At 47.6% G+C, this 18,259-nt stretch overlaps 1 protein-coding gene across 4 annotated transcripts in view; it reads right to left on the reverse strand.

Moving 5' to 3' along the window:
* NPHP4 (nephrocystin 4) overlaps positions 1-18,259 on the reverse strand; it is a 178,476-nt gene that overhangs the window by 130,790 nt on the left and 29,427 nt on the right. For all 4 annotated transcript variants that reach the window (XM_084821968.1, XM_084821969.1, XM_084821967.1 and 1 more), the window contains exons 4-6: positions 6,824-6,996; positions 5,661-5,725; positions 388-537 (exon numbers count right to left, since the gene is read on the reverse strand). In XM_084821968.1, the coding sequence (XP_084678094.1) occupies positions 388-537; positions 5,661-5,725; positions 6,824-6,996 (388 nt within the window). The remainder of the gene's footprint in view (positions 1-387; positions 538-5,660; positions 5,726-6,823; positions 6,997-18,259) is intronic.

Raw genomic sequence — 18,259 nt, forward strand, 5'->3', positions numbered from 1 at the left:
TGGGGACGGGGCATTCCAGTGGTGGACAGGGCCAGAGGCAAAAGGGCTGGGGCGAAATTCCAAAAATACCACCATATTTTAGCTTAAAACTCTTAGTAACTAAGTCTTTGGGGGGGGGGGCAGCACAAAGGCCAGGAAACCAACAAACAAAGGTTGTGGGGAAAGGGGCATGACTGTCTGGGGAACCTTGGAAGGCCAAATTGAGACCCCAGCCAGGTTGGATTTGGCCCCCAGGCCTGAGGTCCTGCACTCCCGTCTGAAGAGCCTGGCAGGCCAAAGTCAGGCCCACACATCATTTTAGCAAAATAAAGTGAAAGGTGAAGGGTGAGCAATCACGGTGCACACAAGCCTTGCATGCTGCAAAAACAAAGCACGCCTTACACATACCTTCAGGTGCTGCTAACACGCCAGGAATTCTCTGCAAGCTGGACACAGGCATGTTCTCAGGGAGGAGGTGAAAGATAGCTTCCAGGGGTGGATGTGGCTGCAAGGTACACTGCAGGTGACTGCTGTCCATCACTACCAGGTATTTGTTCTCTAAAGAAAGGGGAAGAGGAAACTTGTAAAATGCAGCAAGAGATGTAGAAGAGAGCTAGTTTGTTCCAAGCCCTGTCGATAGGATGACCTACTTCAAAGGATGATAGCAGCCACTCCTTTCAATTCAAAAATATTACATTTAAAACAATAAACTGATCGAGAAAAGTCCTTCTAAAGCAGGAGGGATCCTTAAAACCATGTCACTCCCAACAATGTATAGTTTAAAAGGAAGATTTCCACTGCATGCATAAAAGGACAAAGAGTGGATCTGGTGTATTTCTACAAGGAGAAAACTGTCTGGCTCCTAGTGAAAACCCACTTTTTCCAGTGGTGCCTGATTGCACCTCGGGTGGAGGAACCCACCGAAGGGCCTCATTTCTTCGTCTTAAGTTGCAGAAGAAAGCAGAAGGTGCTCCCTCAGATACCCAGGCAGAGACCACACAGAACTTCAAAGGTAAACCTTGAATTCAGCACAGAAATCAACGGGCAACCAGCCGAACTCATGCAGGAGTGGTACGATATGCTTTGCACGGGCAGCCCCCCGCAAGCCCAGACCAAATTCCATCTCTCTCTTTACATCTATTTTATTTATAGCCCCCACTTTCTTCCATGATAGAGCTTAAGGCAGCATACAGAGGGGTTCCCTGGTGGCCCCACATCCAGGCACTGGCTGAATCCAGGCCTGCTTACCTTCAGCAAAGTGGCTACATCATGTGTCTTCAGATCATAGCCCTGGGACCGTGATCTGGGACAGCTCAAGTTTGTAGGTAGATTGTCTTCAAGCGTGGCCCCATGCAAAGCACATTACAGCAACCAAATCCAGAAGCTACCAGGGCCTGAGCAATAGCAGCAATATCCTTCCGAGCAATCCAAACCTATAACTACCCTCTTCCAACCCCTCAACCTCCTATGAAGAACAAGACTTCCCAGCTCAGTGGTCCTCATGGTTGGTAAGTTTCAAGCTATACCACCAGCCCATTCAGCTCAGTATCATCTAAACCAGGGGGCAGCAATTTATTTATTTTATTATTACTAGATTCATAATGTGGGCAATGCTGCACCCGCAGGCACGCTGGCACCCACCAGGGCCCCCCCCAACCCCAGTGTGTCAGTGAGGCCCCTGGTGCTGCCTTCCAGTCACCTCAGCTGCCCCTTCATCTCTGGATCAGCACGCTTTTCCCTACCTCTGTTAAAATCAATGGAACAACATCACCTTATTCAATTTAAAAGAGGTGGGGAAAAGGTGCCCTGCTGAAAAATGGCTTGGGGTAGGGGACAGCCACCCCCCCAACAAGGACCCTTGGAACAGAGTCCTTGGTGGTGGAAGGGCTTCCTCCTTCCTCCATCCATTTTTGGGCAGGATACCCCTTTCCTCATGTCTATTAACATCAATGGAACAAAATTCCCATACTGGGAAGGTGGGGCAAGAAAAGTGAAAATCTGGGGGGGGAGGGGAGTGAGAATCCAGAGAAGGGGGGCCCGCCCCAACATGTTAAGCCCCATGGCAACTGATGGTGATGCTGTCTGCAACATTCTTTCAAAATGTCAGATGTTCCCAAGGGCCCCAAAAACTTACCTATCCCTGGTCTAGAATCATAGAATAGAATCATAGAATAGTAGGGTTGGAAGGGGCCTACAAGGCCATCGAGTCCAACCCCCTGCTCAATGCAGAAATCCAAGACAGAGCATCCCTGACAGATGGCTGTCCAGCCTCATCTTGAATGCCTCCAGTGTGGGAGAGCCCACCACCTCCCTAGGTCATAGGTTCCATTGTCGTATTGCTCTAAAAGTCAGGAGGTTTTTCCTGATGTTCAGCCGGAATCTGGCTTCCTGTCACTTGAGCCCATGATTCCATGTCCTGCACTCTGGGATGATCGAGAAGAGATCCTGGCCTTCCTCTCTGGGACAACCTTTCAAGGACTTGAAGAGCGCTATCCTATCTCCCCTCTTTAGCCTTCTCTTCTCAAGGCTAAACATGCCCAGTTCATTCAGTCTCTCCTCATAGGGCTTGGTTTCCAGTCGCCTCATCATCTTTGTTGCCCTCCTCTGAACCCTCTCCAGTTTGTCTGCATCCTTCCTAAAATGTGGTGCCCAGAACTGGACACAGTACTCCAGTGCTGAGTAGAGGGGAACTAGTACTTCCCGGGATTTGGAAGCTATGCTTCTATGAATGCAGCCCAAAAGAGCATTTGCCTTTTTTGCAGCCATACCACATTGTTGGCTCATATTCAGCTTGGGATCGACAACAATTCCAAGATCCTTCTTGCTTGTAGTGATGTTGAGCCAGGTATCCCCCATCTTGTAACTGTGCCTTTGGTTTCTTTTTCCTAGGTGCAGAACTTGGCATTGATCCCTATTAAATGTCATTCTGTTGTTTTCTGCCCAGCGCTCCAGTCTATCAAGATCACCTTGAATTTTGTTTCTGTCTTCCAAAGTATTAGCTATCCCGCCCAATTTGGTGTCAACTGCAAATGTGATCAGCATTCCCTGCACCTCCTCCTCCAAGTCATTCATAACACTGTTGAAGAGCACTGGGCCCAGGACTGAGCCCTGCGGTACCTTGCTCATTACCTCTCCCCAGTTTGAGAAGATCCCATTGATAAGCACTCTTTGAGTCTGATTCTGTAGCCAACCGTGGATCCACCGGATCGTTGTTTCATCTAGCCTACTTTGAGCGGGTTTGCTCATCAGGAGATCATGGGGCACTTTGTCGAAAGCTTTGCTGAAGTCGAGGTATATTATGTCTACAGCATTCCCACAGTCCACAAGTGGGGTTACTTGATCAAAAAATGAGATCAGATTAATCTGGCAGGATTTGTTCTTGACAAATCCATGTTGGCTCAAAGAGAATAGACAGTAGTTCTGAGAGTTCTTCTGCCAGTTCCTTTATTACTCTAGGGTGCAGTTCATCTGGCCCTGGAGATTTGAACTCATTCAAAGTCATTAGGTGTTCCTTGACCATATGCCTGTTGATCTCAAGCTGCAATCCTGCCCCTTCAGCCTCTACTTTGCCTTTGCCAGGGGGCTCATAGACCCTCTTTTGGGAGAAGACTGAGCCAAAGTAGGAATTGAGCACCTCTGCCTTTTCTTTGTCATCTGTTCTCATTTTGCCATCCTTATTTAATAGCTGAACCACCATTTCTTTCCTCTGTCTTTAACTATGCACGTAGCTGATGAAAGCCTTTTTGTTGCTTTTAGCATCCCTTGCTAACCTCAGCTCATTCTCGGCTTTAGCCTTCCTGACGCCATCCCTGCAATTCTGTGCTACCTGCCTGTACTCTTCCTTTGTTACTTGGCCTTCTTTCCACTTCCTATATGTGTCCTTTTTTGTTTTCAGGTCATCTCTAAGCTTTTTGTGAAGCCACACTGGCTTCTTCTGTTGTCTTTCACCTTTTCTTCTTGTTGGAATGGTTTGTAATTGTGCCTTGAGAATTTCCTTTTTTAAAAGCTCCCACCCATCTTGGACTCCTTTTCTCATTAGAGTCACTTGCCATGGGACCTTACTTATCATTGTCTACATGGGCAGGCAGTGGTTCCACAGGGTCTTTCTCAGCGCTACCTGGAGATGCCAGGAAGTGACCATGGGACCTTCCGCATGCAAAGTTAAGTAGCTACAGCCCTTCCCCCAGATGTCTCTTATATCTGCAGTGACTCTTTTTTAAAAAGGCATCATTTATCTTTGGGAGGGGGAACCCAGAACGTTCAAATGTTCTCCTGACATCATCTGTTAAATCTGACTGTCTCCTTCAAATGGGCTATCTTCCACAGGGCAAAGCTTTTGCATGCTTTCTTGACTGAGCTCTCTGGACTGTGCAATCTCCAACCTCAGGCGAGCTTAAAACAATGTCTTCCCACAGGTGCTTATGATTAAGCTCCTAACAATGTCATGGGTCTGCCTGTGAACAGCTAAGCAGATGATTTGTCCCCTCCCTGATAGCACAGCGTCTCCTCTTTATCTCTGGGGTCTTTGCCAGAGTTTCTATTTAAGCCTTTCTTGGTGGCCCAGAATATAAAGTCTTAAGGTGCAATCCTCTGCATGTTTAGACAGAAAAAAGGCCTACAACTCCCAGCATGCCCCAGCCAGCACAGGATTGCACCCCTCGTTGCCTATTCAAAACACATGTGGATTCTACAATTCAGGTGGTTATCAGAATGCCAGTTTGCTTGACTGGCCAGAACCACAGCAGGAAAACCCCACGCAGCCCTTCTAAATAATGAACAGCATCCAGTTTGCTGGGTACTGTCCTCAGAGCAGGACTCACGACACATAAAATATTCAGCTTGAGAATGTGCCGCCTTGCAAAATTGTCACCAACAAGGACCTCTGTCCCTCCCAAATAGATTTGGCTCGTGTCTGGGACTGCATGGAGTGACTGTCCAGAAACAGCCATGCTGTTGCAAAAGATTGTCACAGCTGCGTGGTGCATTATATCAGCAATTAGTTAAAGGGGCATTGAGCAGAAAGTATATGAACAGTGAATTAAATCTGACAGCTTTCTGGAACCATTCTGTCTAAAGACCATTTGGACCAGTGTTTCCCAATCTTCTGGGGCAAACTTTTTTATCTGAATTAAAATGGGAGATACCACTTCACTATTACACCCAAAACGGCTAAATTTTAGAGTAACAACCAGCAGTTCTTACAAACACTCATGCCCTGGATTTATGCATGAGTTCTTTATTTGGGTGTGTCTCCTAATTAGAATGATGCAGTCCCAGAGCAGTGACTTGTGCAGACAGGCAACAGCTACCTCTGAAGGCGGGCCACTTCCCTGTGTCTGTGTCGGAAATCGCTATAGGCTTCAATCACACCCAGTGCAGAGGTGGGGCAGAATTATCCACCCCAGGGGAGCCTTGCTGGAAGGAGGCAAAGCCAGAGCACTAAATGATACAAAGTCATAGCAAGCAGCCTCTTCTGTGGGTAGAAATTACTGATTTGGAGAGTGGAAGAGAAAGGTGGAAAACTCTAAAAGCTCATCCCCATTCCCCCCTCTCCCCAAACCAATCTTCCCTTCCATCCTCCTCTATGAGCCTGTACTCTGCTTTTCCTCGGAATTGTTGGGAATCTACCATCTTTTATTTGCAAAGAATACACCAAGTCTAGCATATGAAAAGTGACTTACTCTCTACTGGCTCCTGCAGCAGCGGGTGCAAGAGAGCCCGTGGGGTCCCATGATAGAGACTGAGCCTGCAAAAGAGAGGGGTAGATCATGGCACAGAGTTCTTGCCCAGGCACAGAAAGGCAGATAAAAACCAGCAATTCTTATCCGCCACGCCACAGGAGTTGGTAGATAAGAGAGCCTTTTTTTTGCAACTCAATGCATCCAAATATTTGTATGATTCATTCCCACCCCCACCCACTCTTTAAGAAGAACCTCAAGACATATCTGTCCTCCTAGACCTTCTCTACCTTGCTGCGATTCCACCTTAGCATCTTTCTTCTTCCATTTTCTTTCCCTGCCCCTTCCTCCTTCCTAAGAACAGCATTAGGATTATTATTGGTGTGATAAACCCCTTGTACTCCCACCTCCAATCTACACCTGTGTATATCTCCATATTCACTGTATCCAAGCTGGAGAGCTCATGGCATCAGCTCCTGAAGGGACCATCGGAAGCCTGAGAGGGCTGTATTTTGGAATTTGTTTGGGGCAGGGGAGGGGGGCTGGTAGCATGTGTTTATGTATTTAAAAATGGTAAACTGGCTTGGGTGCCTTAGCAGAGAGGCAGTATAGAAATGTATTGAATGAATAAATCACCACTGTGGGGCAGTTTATGCAATCCACAAGAAGCACATATTCCCACTCACCCATGTTCAGATCTTCTGGGAAGGCACTGTTCCAGGTGCCACTGCTTTCAGAAGTAAGGTCTGTAGCAGTGAGGAGCAGGGCTTTTCCTTAGTGGCACTGTCTTTATGGAAACAATGCTGGGAGTCATTGCCCAAGATATCTGGAGGGCACCACGTTAGGGAAGGCTGTGAAAGACTCTTGGTCCTGCCCAGCAAGCTCTCCAAGATCTCTTTCCCAGCCCTACTATCTAAGATTCTTGAGGCTGGATGTTCTGGGAATTGAACCTGGGACCGTTGTATGCAAAGCTTGTGCTTTACCACCAAGCTACGGCCTCTTCCCTAAACGATGCCGTGTCCAAAATATCCTGGAGGAACTCCTTGCTATTTTCTCTGTCTACAGGCTGGCAGCACTAGGTTTAACAATCTGAAAATCTCAACAGTGTGAACAACCCCGAAGACTTGGAGACCTGCCCCAGTTCTCCCAAATGATTATGTACATACCCTTTGTCCTTCAAGATCAGACTTGTCGGCTCGGATTTGCTGCTAAATAGATGTAGTATCCCAAAGCCGCATGACAGATCCTGGGGGGTCCCATCTCGTCTCCTGGCAGTAGCCACAATCTCTATGATCATGACAATGCTGGGATGATCTAAAGAGGTGTGAAAATAAACAGCCTGCGGAAGCAAGTGGGGAGAATGGGTGGGTTTGGTCATCACAGCAGCCAATGACTTACTGAAGCAGATTCTAAACTACATTCCAGTGAGTCTTGGCCTTTCCCAAAAGCTTGTCAGGGTCCTTCAATGAGAGGATAAGTAATGGCAGACAAATATCCCTGAAAGACAGCTTGGTCAGTCTTCCCTTGCAGTGCAAAGCCAGAGGAAAGTGCTGGGTGTGCCCAAGGCTGGCAACAAAGGCACGCATGGTCTGGCACCTGCAGAGAGCTCACACCATGGCAGGGCACACTGGCAAAAGCCCCCTGGACATGCTCCTCCTCTTCACCCTTTACTCGCCTGCCTCACACTCTGGCCCAGACATCAGTGGTGGTGAGGATGAACAGTAGATGCCACTGCCTGCTTCCTCACTGGCGTTCTGCCTGTCAAGCAAGCAAGTGGTAGCAATAATGTGAAAGAGAATGAGGAACAATAGCAGCTGGTCACAATGGCGGTGAGAAGGGAGACTCATTGAGAGAGCAGGCCCATTGAGGGTGCCTTGTCCAAGGGCCCTCAGAAACCTGGAGCTGGTGCCCTCTGAGGTCACGCAAAGCGATGATGAGGCTGAAGAGGCCTGGCCAGGGGCCCCATGTAAACTGAGTGTGAGATGCCTTACAATATGCCCCAGGAATCTTTGTAATGCACAGATTTCTCAGCAGACAGGGTGCTATAGGAAACATTCCCTCAAGCCAAAAAAAGTCTGATAGCCACAAAAACTCGCAGGGCTCAATCATCCAATAATGCATCCTCTAGTCTTTCCAACTGGATATCCTGCACTCAAAACATCCATGGCAGAAAAGGGTAACCAAAAATTATCAAGGGGATAGAGCAACTCCCCTAGGAGGAAAGGTTACAATGATTGGGGCTCTTCTATTTAAAAAAAGAAAGAAATGTGAGGGGACGCATGATAGAAGTGTCTAAAATGACTCATGGTGTGGAGAAAGTAGATAGGGAGACACTGTTCTCCCCCTCTCATAATACAAGGACCCAGTGGGGTCATCCCATGAAGCTGATTGGTGGGAGATTCAGGACAGATAAAAGGAAGGACTTCTTCACACAGCGCAGAGTTAAACTATGGAACTCTCTACCACAGGATGTAATGATGGCCACCAATTTGGATGGCTTTAAAAGGGGGCTGGAGAAATTCCTGGGGGAAAAGGCTATCAATGGCTACTAGTCCTGATGGCCATGTGCTACCTCCAGGACCAGAGGCAGTGAGCCTATGTACACCAGTTGCTGGGGAACATGGGTGGGAGGGTGCTGTTGCACTCATGCCCTGCTTCTGGGTTCCCGGTCGACAGCTGGTTGGCCACTATGGGAACAGAATGCTGGATTAGATGGACCCTTGGACTGATCCAGCAGGGCTCTTCTTATGTAGAGAAGCTGCTCCAGCTGGTCCAGGGTCTACAGAAGCAGACAAGCTCCCAGAGAGTGAGCGAACAGAGCGAGCGAGCAGGGGGAGCAAACAGGAGTTGGCCAGGGGAGTTGCAGTGGTTGAAGAGACAAAGGAGACAGAGGCTAAGAGGTAAGTGGGTTGCAGGAAGCCCAGGGGGCTGCCCTTTATCCTTCTGACTGGCTGTGAGCTCACCAGGTGCTTCTGAGAGCTCCAACTGAATTGGAGGGGTGTGGCCTGAGTACTCCCAGCAGCTGACCGGGCGGGAAGCTTCAGTCTGTTTCCCGCCTCCCAGCTGAGCAGAGCAGAGCAGAGCAGGCTGCTCCAGCTGGTCCAGGGACTGCAGAGGCAGGCAGGCTCCCAGAGAGCGAGCGAACATGAGGAGCAAACAGGAGTTGGCCAGGGGAGTTGCAGTGGTTGAAGAGACAAAGGAGACAAAGGAGACAGAGGCTAAGAGGTAAGTGGGTTGCAAGAAGCCCAAGGGGCTGCCCTTTATCCTTCTGATTGGCTGTGAGCTCACCAGGTGCTTCTGAGAGCTCCAACTGGATTGGAGGGGTGTGGCCTGAGTACTCCCACCAGCTGACTGGGCAGGAAGCTTCAGTCTCTTTCCCGCCTCCCAGCTGAGCAGAGCAGAGCAGAGCAGGCTGCTCCAGCTGGTCCAGGGACTACAGAAGCAGGCAAGCTCCCAGAGAGTGAGCGAACAGAGCGAGCGAGCAGGGGGAGCAAACAGGAGTTGGCCAGGGGAGTTGCAGTGGTTGAAGAGACAAAGGAGACAGAGGCTAAGAGGTAAGTGGGTTGCAGGAAGCCCAGGGGGCTGCCCTTTATCCTTCTGATTGGCTGTGAGCTCACCAGGTGCTTCCGAGAGCTCCAACTGAATTGGAGGGGTGTGGCCTGAGTACTCCCACCAGCTGACTGGGCGGGAAGCTTCAGTCTGTTTCCCGCCTCCCAGCTGAGCAGAGCAGAGCAGAGCAAGCTGCTCCAGCTGCTCCAGGGACTACAGAAGCAGGCAAGCTCCCAGAGAGCGAGTGAGCAGAGCGAGCGAGCAGGGGGAGCAAACAGGAGTTGGCCAGGGGAGTTCGGCAGGGGAGGTCAAGGTGGAGGCCCCTAACATTTTTTTTAATTATTTTTATTTTTTATTTTAACTAACTTTTTTCCATTTATTTGTCTTGTAACACACACTTTCACACCAGCGGGACTCTGCTTTTAACCTCTACTGAGTAGAGGAGCAGGCACAGGCTAGTCTAGAACAATCACAAAGCTAGACACAAAAAGGGAAAAGAGGCTATGGAAGGACAAGACTCTCCGGTGGTGGTGACCTGCAAGGTGTGTGCAATGTTTGTTTTCTTGCCTGAGAACAACATGGCCTACACCTGCAACAAGTGCAAGTTGATCACGTTGCTGGAGTAAGTGGACTGTAAGTGGACTGGAGCGGCGACTGTCGACCCTCTGGGGAATAAGACAACACGAAGAGTTCTTGGACAGAATGGGGGAACTACAGCAGCAAAGGGCAGACCAGAAGCTTGAAGAGCAACAGCAAGATGAGACAGTGGGAAATGCTGAGGTGAAGAAAAATGGAATAGAGGATACTCCTTGGAAAAGGGTGACAGTTAGGAGAAGAAGAACTAGATGCCACTCTGCACCAGTGGAAGCAGTGGAGCTGTGGAACCGATTCCAGGTACTTGCGGATGAGACTGGAGGACAGCCTGCAGAGGAAGAATCACAGGGGAACCTGCATGAGAGTGAGCAAGAGGCTAAAGGTCAGTCAAACAGAGGCGATGAAACCCAGGCCTACAAGAAGAAGAAGAGAAGAGTGGTAGTAGTGGGAGACTCCTTGCTGCGTGGGATCGAGACCCAAGTATGTCGCGAAGACCTATGGACTCGCCAGGTATGTTGTCTCCCGGGAGGACAGATTAGAGACGTGACTGAAAGGTTGCCTGCGCTCATAAAGCCCACTGACAGGTATCCCTTTCTTCTCATCCATGTGGGAACAAATGATACCGCCAAGCGGAGCTACAAAGAGATCACGTCAGACTTTGAAGCTTTGGGAAGGAAACTCAAGAACTTTGGGGCCCAGATAGTTTTCTCATCCATCCTTCCAGTAGTTAGAAGAGGGATAGAAAGGGAACGAAAAATACTCCGGGTGAATGACTGGTTACGAAGGTGGTGCCGACGAGAGAGATTTGGATTCTGGGACCACGGGCTATACTTCCTGGAAGATGGGCTGTTGGCTAGGGACGGGTTGCACCTCACAAAGGCTGGGAAGACTGTGTTTGGCCACAGCATGAAGAACCTCATCAGGAGGGCTTTAAACTGAATCCTACGGGGAAGGGAGATGTAATGTTGGGGGTAACAATGGACATAGGCGCATGCACTGCAACGGAGAGAACAGCTCTGATAGCGCCCAATAATAGTCTCCAGACATATGTAGGAAGAAAGCCAGACTATGAAGCACATGGTCTTCGATGTCTATATACTAATGCCCAGAGTATGGGAAACAAACAGAACGAACTTGAACTCTTAATACAAGAAGGAAATTATGACCTGATAGGTATAACTGAGACTTGGTGGGATGACTCTCATGACTGGAATACAGCAATTGAAGGATATAACTTGTTCAAAAAGAACAGGAGGAACAGAAAGGGAGGTGGGGTTGCACTGTATGTGAAAAATACATATCTCTGCACAGAAATACAGGAGGAGGAGCTTGGTAGCCCCATCGAGAGCATCTGAGTTGAAATAAATGGAGCAAAGAATAAAAGGAACCTGGTGGTCGGAGTCTACTACCGGCCACCCAATCAAGGAGAAGACAAGGAAGAAACTTTTGAAAAACAAATAGCCAATGTTTTAAGGAAGCATGATGTAGTAGTAATGGGGGACTTCAATTTCCCCGATATTTGTTGGGAGACAAATTCTGCAAAACATGGCCCCTCCAGGAAATTCCTGACTTGTGTGGCGGATAACTTCCTCCTACAGAAAGTAGAGGAAGGAACTAGAGGATCGGCTATCCTTGACTTGATCCTAACCAACAGAGATGACTTAGTGGATAAAGTAGCAGTTACAGGAACTCTGGGGGAAAGCGACCATGTTGTACTTGAGTTCTTGATTCTAAGGGAAGCAAAAGCCAAGTGTAGTCAAACGCGTACCCTGGATTTTAGGAAAGCTGATCTTAATAAACTCAGAACAATGATCAGTAAGGTCCCATGGCAAGCGATGCTAGCGAGAAAAGGAGTCCAAGATCGGTGGGAGCTTTTAAAAAAGGAAATTCTCAAGGCACAATCACAAGCAATTCCAACAAGAAGAAAAGGTGGAAGACAACAGAAGAAGCCAATGTGGCTTCACAAAAAGCTTAGGGATGACCTGAAAACAAAAAAGGACACATATAGGAGGTGGAAAGAAGGCCAAGTAACAAAGGAAGAGTACAGGCAGATAGCACAGAATTGCAGGGATGGCCTCAGGAAGGCTAAAGCTGAGAATGAGCTGAGGTTAGCAAGGGATGTTAAAAACAACAAAAAGGCTTTCTTCAGCTACGTGCATAGTAAAAGGCAGAGGAAAGAAATGGTGGTTCAGCTTTTAAATAAGGATGGCAAAACGATAACAGATGACAAAGAAAAGGCAGAGGTGCTCAATTCCTACTTTGGCTCAGTCTTCTCCCAAAAGAGGGTCTATGACCCCCCTGGCAAAGGCGAAGTACAGGCTGAAGGGGCAGGATTGCAGCTTGAGATCGACAGGCATATGGTCAAGGAACACCTCATTACTTTGAATGAGTTCAAATCTCCAGGGCCAGATGAACTGCATCCTAGAGTCATAAAGGAACTGGCAGAAGAACTCTCAGAACCGCTGTCTATTCTCTTTGAGAAATCATGGAGGATGGGGGAAGTGCCAGATGACTGGAGGAGGGCTAACGTTGTCCCTATCTTCAAAACGGGTAAAAAGGAGGAACCTGGGAACTACAGACCAGTCAGTCTGACATCAATCCCTGGGAAAACTCTGGAGCAGATCATAAAGCAATCCATCTGGAAGCACCTTGACAACAATGCCGTGATTACTCGAAGCCAACATGGATTTGTCAAAAACAAGTCCTGCCAGACAAATCTGATCTCATTTTTTGATCAAGTCACCTCCCTTGTAGACCGTGGGAATGCTGTAGACATCATATACCTCGACTTCAGCAAAGCTTTCAACAAAGTGCCCCATGATATCCTGATGAGCAAACTAGCTCAAAGTGGGCTAGATGAAACAACGATCCGGTGGATCCACAGTTGGCTACAGAATCGGACTCAAAGAGTGCTTCTCAATGGGACCTTCTCAAACTGGGGAGAGGTAACGAGTGGGGTACCGCAGGGCTCAGTCCTGGGCCCAGTGCTCTTCAACATTTTTATTAATGACTTGGAGGAGGAGGTGCAGGGAATGCTGATCACATTTGCAGATGACACAAAATTGGGAGGGATAGCTAATACTTTGGAAGACAGAAATAAAATTCAAAGTGATCTGGATAGACTGGAGCACTGGGCAGAAAACAACAGAATGACATTTAATAGGGACAAATGCCAAGTTCTGCACCTAGGAAAAAGAAACCAAAGGCACAGTTACAAGATGGGGGATACGTGGCTCAACCACACTACAAGCGAGAAGGATCTTGGAATTGTTGTCGATCACAAGCTGAATATGAGCCAACAATGTGATGTGGCTGCAAAAAAGGCAAATGCTCTTTTGGGCTGCATTCATAGAAGCATCGCTTCCAAATCCCGGGAAGTACTAGTTCCCCTCTACTCAGCACTGGTTAGGCCTCATCTGGAGTACTGTGTCCAGTTCTGGGCACCACACTTGAAGAAGGATGCAGACAAACTGGACAGGGTTCAGAGGAGGGCAACAAAGATGATCAGGGGACTGGAAACAAAGCCCTATGAGGAGAGACTCAAAGAACTGGGCATGTTTAGCCTTGAGAAGAGAAGACTGAGGGGAGATATGATAGCACTCTTCAAGTATTTGAAAGGTTGTCACAGAGAAGAAAGCCAGGATCTCTTCTTGATCATCCCAGAGTGCAGGACACGGAATAATGGGCTCAAGTTACAGGAAGCCAGATTCCAGCTGAACATCAGGAAAAACGTCCTGACTGTAAGAGCAATACGACAATGGAACCGATTACCTGGGGAGGTGGTGGGCTCTCCCACACTGGAGGCCTTCAAGACGAGGCTGGACAGCCATTTGTCAGGGATGCTCTGACTTGGATTCCTGCATTGAGCAGGGGGTTGGACTCGATGGCCTTGTAGGCCCCTTCCAACCTTACTATTCTATGATTCTATGATTCTATATTCTTATGGGATTAGACAAATGCATAGAGGTTAAGGCTATAAATGGCTGCTAGTCATGAAGGCTATATATTACCTCTAATACCAGAGGCAGTATGCTTTGAATACCAGTTTCTGGGGAACACAACAGGGAGAGTGCTGTTATGTTCATGTCCTGTTCATGGGCATCTGGTTTTCTACTGTGGGAGCTGGACTAGATGGACCTTTGGTCTGACCCAGCAGGTCTCTTCTTATGGCTGAAGCCCACTCAACTTGCTTCTGAAAATCCCCAGGGATGGAAAGCTCCATAAGCATATTCTGCTCATTACTGAACTGCTCTTAGAGTTACCTCCTCCTAATATATAATGCTGCAGTTTAGAACAAGAGCACAACTAGGGTAGGACGAGAGGGGAGCCTAGTCTGATGTAGGCAGGGGCATAAAACAGGCCTCCCAAACTACCTAAGAAATTGACAGTAAAATTATGTAACATTTTCTTTTCTGACTGGAATAATGAACTGTGTTTTCAAGTAGCACATGATCAGTCTGCCCCGAAGCGTAGCAAGGGCAACATGCCAGAGAGTGTGGCACTGCTGCAGTTTTCCATTAGTGTTGTGCTTGCAGCCTAACACAGGAAAGCACATTTAGGCACTGAATACTGCTGGTGGAGGAAAATACATCAGAGACAACTGACTCTCCCCAGATTTTATAAATCACTCCCCAAAGGATTCAGTCCAGGTGTTATTCTACTTTTGGGGAAGAGTGAAGAAAATTGGGACCCTAACCCACGTGTAGAACCACTCTTTGTTGACTTGTTTGTGGAGGATAGAGTGTTATCACTCTTCTGAGAGATACTTCAAAACTGCCAGCAAATTCTCTCTCTCTCAGACTCTCGCTGACTTAAGAGGGTTCCTTCAGCTTTCCCTTGCAGAATCTGACCTCTGCATGCCAGGATATTCCATCTTTTTAGGCCTCAGCAAGGGTCAGACTCCAATGGATTGGGTTCCAGGACTTTGGGGTAGGAAAATGGCTGCTAGTTCATGTCTGTCAAAACCAGGTACATGGGCCAAAACCAACCAGGGGTCAAGTTCTGCAACAACTGAGGATCAACGAGGCCAGAAACAGATGCATCATCAAAACTGGGCCAGGGTCAAATTCTGCGATGGTAATATAGACCAGGGAACAGGAGCTGAGGCAGTGTCTTCCTACAACAGATGAGGTGCTCAAACTGAACAGCAGGCTCTGAGGCTAAGGGCTTTATAGGACCTGGTGGGCAGGGATCGGCCCTTGGAGGTCAGCTGACTAAATGTTCAGGTGAAGTGGTACTGCAGCCTAGATGGCGCCCTTGAAGCACAGAGCTTGGTCAGCCAGGTTAGTTTGCCATGAAGAGAGAGCACTGATAATGCAAGAGGTAAGGTGCTACCTGGCACCCCCTAGATGGGTTGGCCTGCCACTCTCATAATTCCCAGCCAGCATGGCCGTGGGTGCCGGAGCCTGACTGCGAGAAGCCCCAGCTTGAGCCGCACGAATGCATGCGCACACCCCAGAACCTTTCATATCTTTAAACTGGGCCTTTCAAAGCCTCAGCCAGTAGAGGCCAACCTTTTGGAGAAGCATGCTACAATTCCAACGTCTGGGGCAGGGCCACCCCCGTGTGGGGGGCAGGGCCACCCCGTGCAGAGTCCCATGTCTTGGTTTTGCTGCTGGTCTACAGATCTGGGAAGCAGGCCGGAGCTCTTCTCCATCAAGCGGCACCAAAAACGCCAGCATCCCAAGTTGGCCACCCTTGTCCTCATGTTCCTCGAGGGGCAAGAGTTGCCCCAGGGCCAACTGCACAAAGAATTCTTTGGCCTTGCCTGACCTAAGACTGAGATGGGCTGGTGTCCTTTATCACCCACTTCACTCATCAGCGTATCATTTACCAGACTAACCTCTGGGTGATCTCGCCTCGCAGGCACACATATCAGGGCTTCAGTCACCTGGAGATTATCCTGACACTGAAATTGGTTCAAATGTGCAACATGCCCAATTAGATGCTACACTACATAAATATCACTTAGAAGTGAGACCAGTAGATTATCTAGCCCTATTTCCTTCCCTTAATACAGTTGTTTTTCTTCCTCAAGCAAACCCTTTCCACACTGATACACAGATCTGCTGAACACCACCACCCACACCCACACACATACATACACACACCTCTGGCTTCTTGATATCCAGTTTCTTGGCAACCATGAGGACTAGAAACATACTTTACTTTTAGTGAAGCATGTTTAAAAATAGGTATCTATTTATGACATTTCTATTCTGCCCATTAGCCAAAGCTCTCTGGGAGGTTCACAAAACTAAATAAAAAACCATTAAAATATGGAGATATGGGCACAACAATGTCAGATGTTTGATAGGTTTAGAGATCAGCTATCTACAGAATTCATTTTCTGATAACATAGGGTTCTATCAGCATTTGCAGGACACCTGTGTGCTTCCAGAATGACATATAGGCCATGGGGTGTTCCTGATGCACTCTGGTGCTAGTGAAATATGATTACAGTGCAAAGATGACCCTGAGCATCCTGTGGATTAACTGACATGGACTACAGTTAGAAGTCTGGACCAGGAACCTCGTGTCTTGTTAGCAGGCACTGGGGTCAGAATCAAAAACTCTGCGATCTGCACTCTGCTGCCTCTTGAGATGAGCCACTGCAGGCCAGGAGGTTCCCAGGACTATGAGTCTTCCCAAGCTCGAGAGTGACTCCCTCTGTCCATGCAGGCCAGGCCCCTGCCATTGACCTCAGTGTTACGAGCTTCCAGGTCAGGTTTAGCCTTTCCCCAGACAACAGTATGCCTTGACTATATGCCCTGGCAAGAAGACCAGGTTCTTGTTCATGAGAGCACTTGCTTTCTTTGCCTGCTCACCCAACTGTGGGATCTCCAGCTTGCTGACGGCCCAGCATTGCAATATGGCCTGAGGCTACCTGGCACCATGTATAATGCATGCAACATCAGTAGCAGTGAAGGAGAAATTCATTCAGTTTACATTTTAATGCATACTTACTTAACTGTGCACTGTCAACGCTATACCCAAACTGAAACTCAGTTATCCTTCAAAATCTGCACTTCTCCAAATTTCGCAATAGAGTTCTTCAATCCAAAAATGCATACAAAAATGTGTATATTCAGGGAAAGTGTGCACAAAAATGGACATATTCACAAAAATAATGATCAGAACAAAATATACCAAAACTACATACAAAAATGCACATATTAGATGAAATGCATGCAAAAATGCATACAACATTTTGTGTGAATTAAAAAAAATAGATCGAACTGATGTGGAAATGATTGGAAAAATGAGAAACTGAGAGAAAATGAAATTGACAGATTTGTCCACACCTAACCCTGTGATTGGCCACCACTATGAAGCTATGGCTAACCCTAGAATAAATATTTAAGAGGTTTATATGATTCCTCCTCCTCCTCTACATTTGATCCTCACAACAACCCAGGGAGGTAGGTTAGGCTGAGCATTAGTGACTGGCCCAAAATCACTCAGTGAGCTTCATGGTGGAATGGGGACTAGAACCTGGGTCTCCTGACTCTTAGTCCAACACTCTAACCACTACACCACAATGGCTTTCATAACTACTAGGAACCTACTCTCTTGCCTTTGTCTAGATTTTTTGCCTGCTATGCTTTCAGCTCGTTTCCAACAGAAGCTTCCAGCTGAGGCCTGAGAGACTCTGGGCTGAAGAACACACCCTCCCAACCTGGATAAGATGCTTACAGACCTGGTCTAGGAATGGCAATACACAGAGACAAAGAAAATCACTTCTTGACCACTCCAAAGCCTTGAGAAGGGGGAGAGAAAAGTAAATTTGTCCAGTTGCCTCTCCTCCTCAGACCAAGCATGAACCAGAGAGTTTGGGTGGAAACTCTGGCAGCCGTGTGATTGAAGAGTAGGCTTAATCCTTCTATTAAACAGTCATTATCCAAGTGTCACGAGCAAAACATTTGCTGTAATCACAGACTGTCAGGGAAGGATAACAGAGAGAGGCATTAAAACATCAGCCTGAAGAAATAAATCGTTATTCTATTATCTTTTATTGCAAAATGATGAAAAAAATGGTCAGTAACTCTTGAAAAGAAGGCCGGCCAGGCAGAGTTATGGCTGAATTTCTGAAGAATTCGGTACCTCTTCCGAAGTGGGATCCATGGTACGGCGGAGTTTACTGCTGCCTCCATAAATGCTAATATTGGTTTTGTTAACATACACCTCTTTTCTCAAATCTCCGCTCTCATGCTTGCTCTTCCAGGCCACTTGGGAAATACCATGGCCACAGTTTAGAAGAAAAATCATAACTGCTCCCTCTCAAACTGGAATGCCTGTTCCTTCAAACTGAGGACCAAACTACATGGTACTTTAAGTATGTGATAGCAAATTGCAGCCTCGGGGTGGGTCATTTTCATCAGGACCATGACAGAAGGAAAAGGGTGCTGATACATACTGGGGGCTCCACGGTGCCTATTTTTGGCTTGAAAAACAATCAC

Source organism: Heloderma suspectum, chromosome 15 (assembly GCF_057233095.1).
Source record: "Heloderma suspectum isolate Gila_16-S chromosome 15, 16-S_ref, whole genome shotgun sequence".
Lineage (NCBI taxonomy): Eukaryota > Metazoa > Chordata > Lepidosauria > Squamata > Helodermatidae > Heloderma > Heloderma suspectum.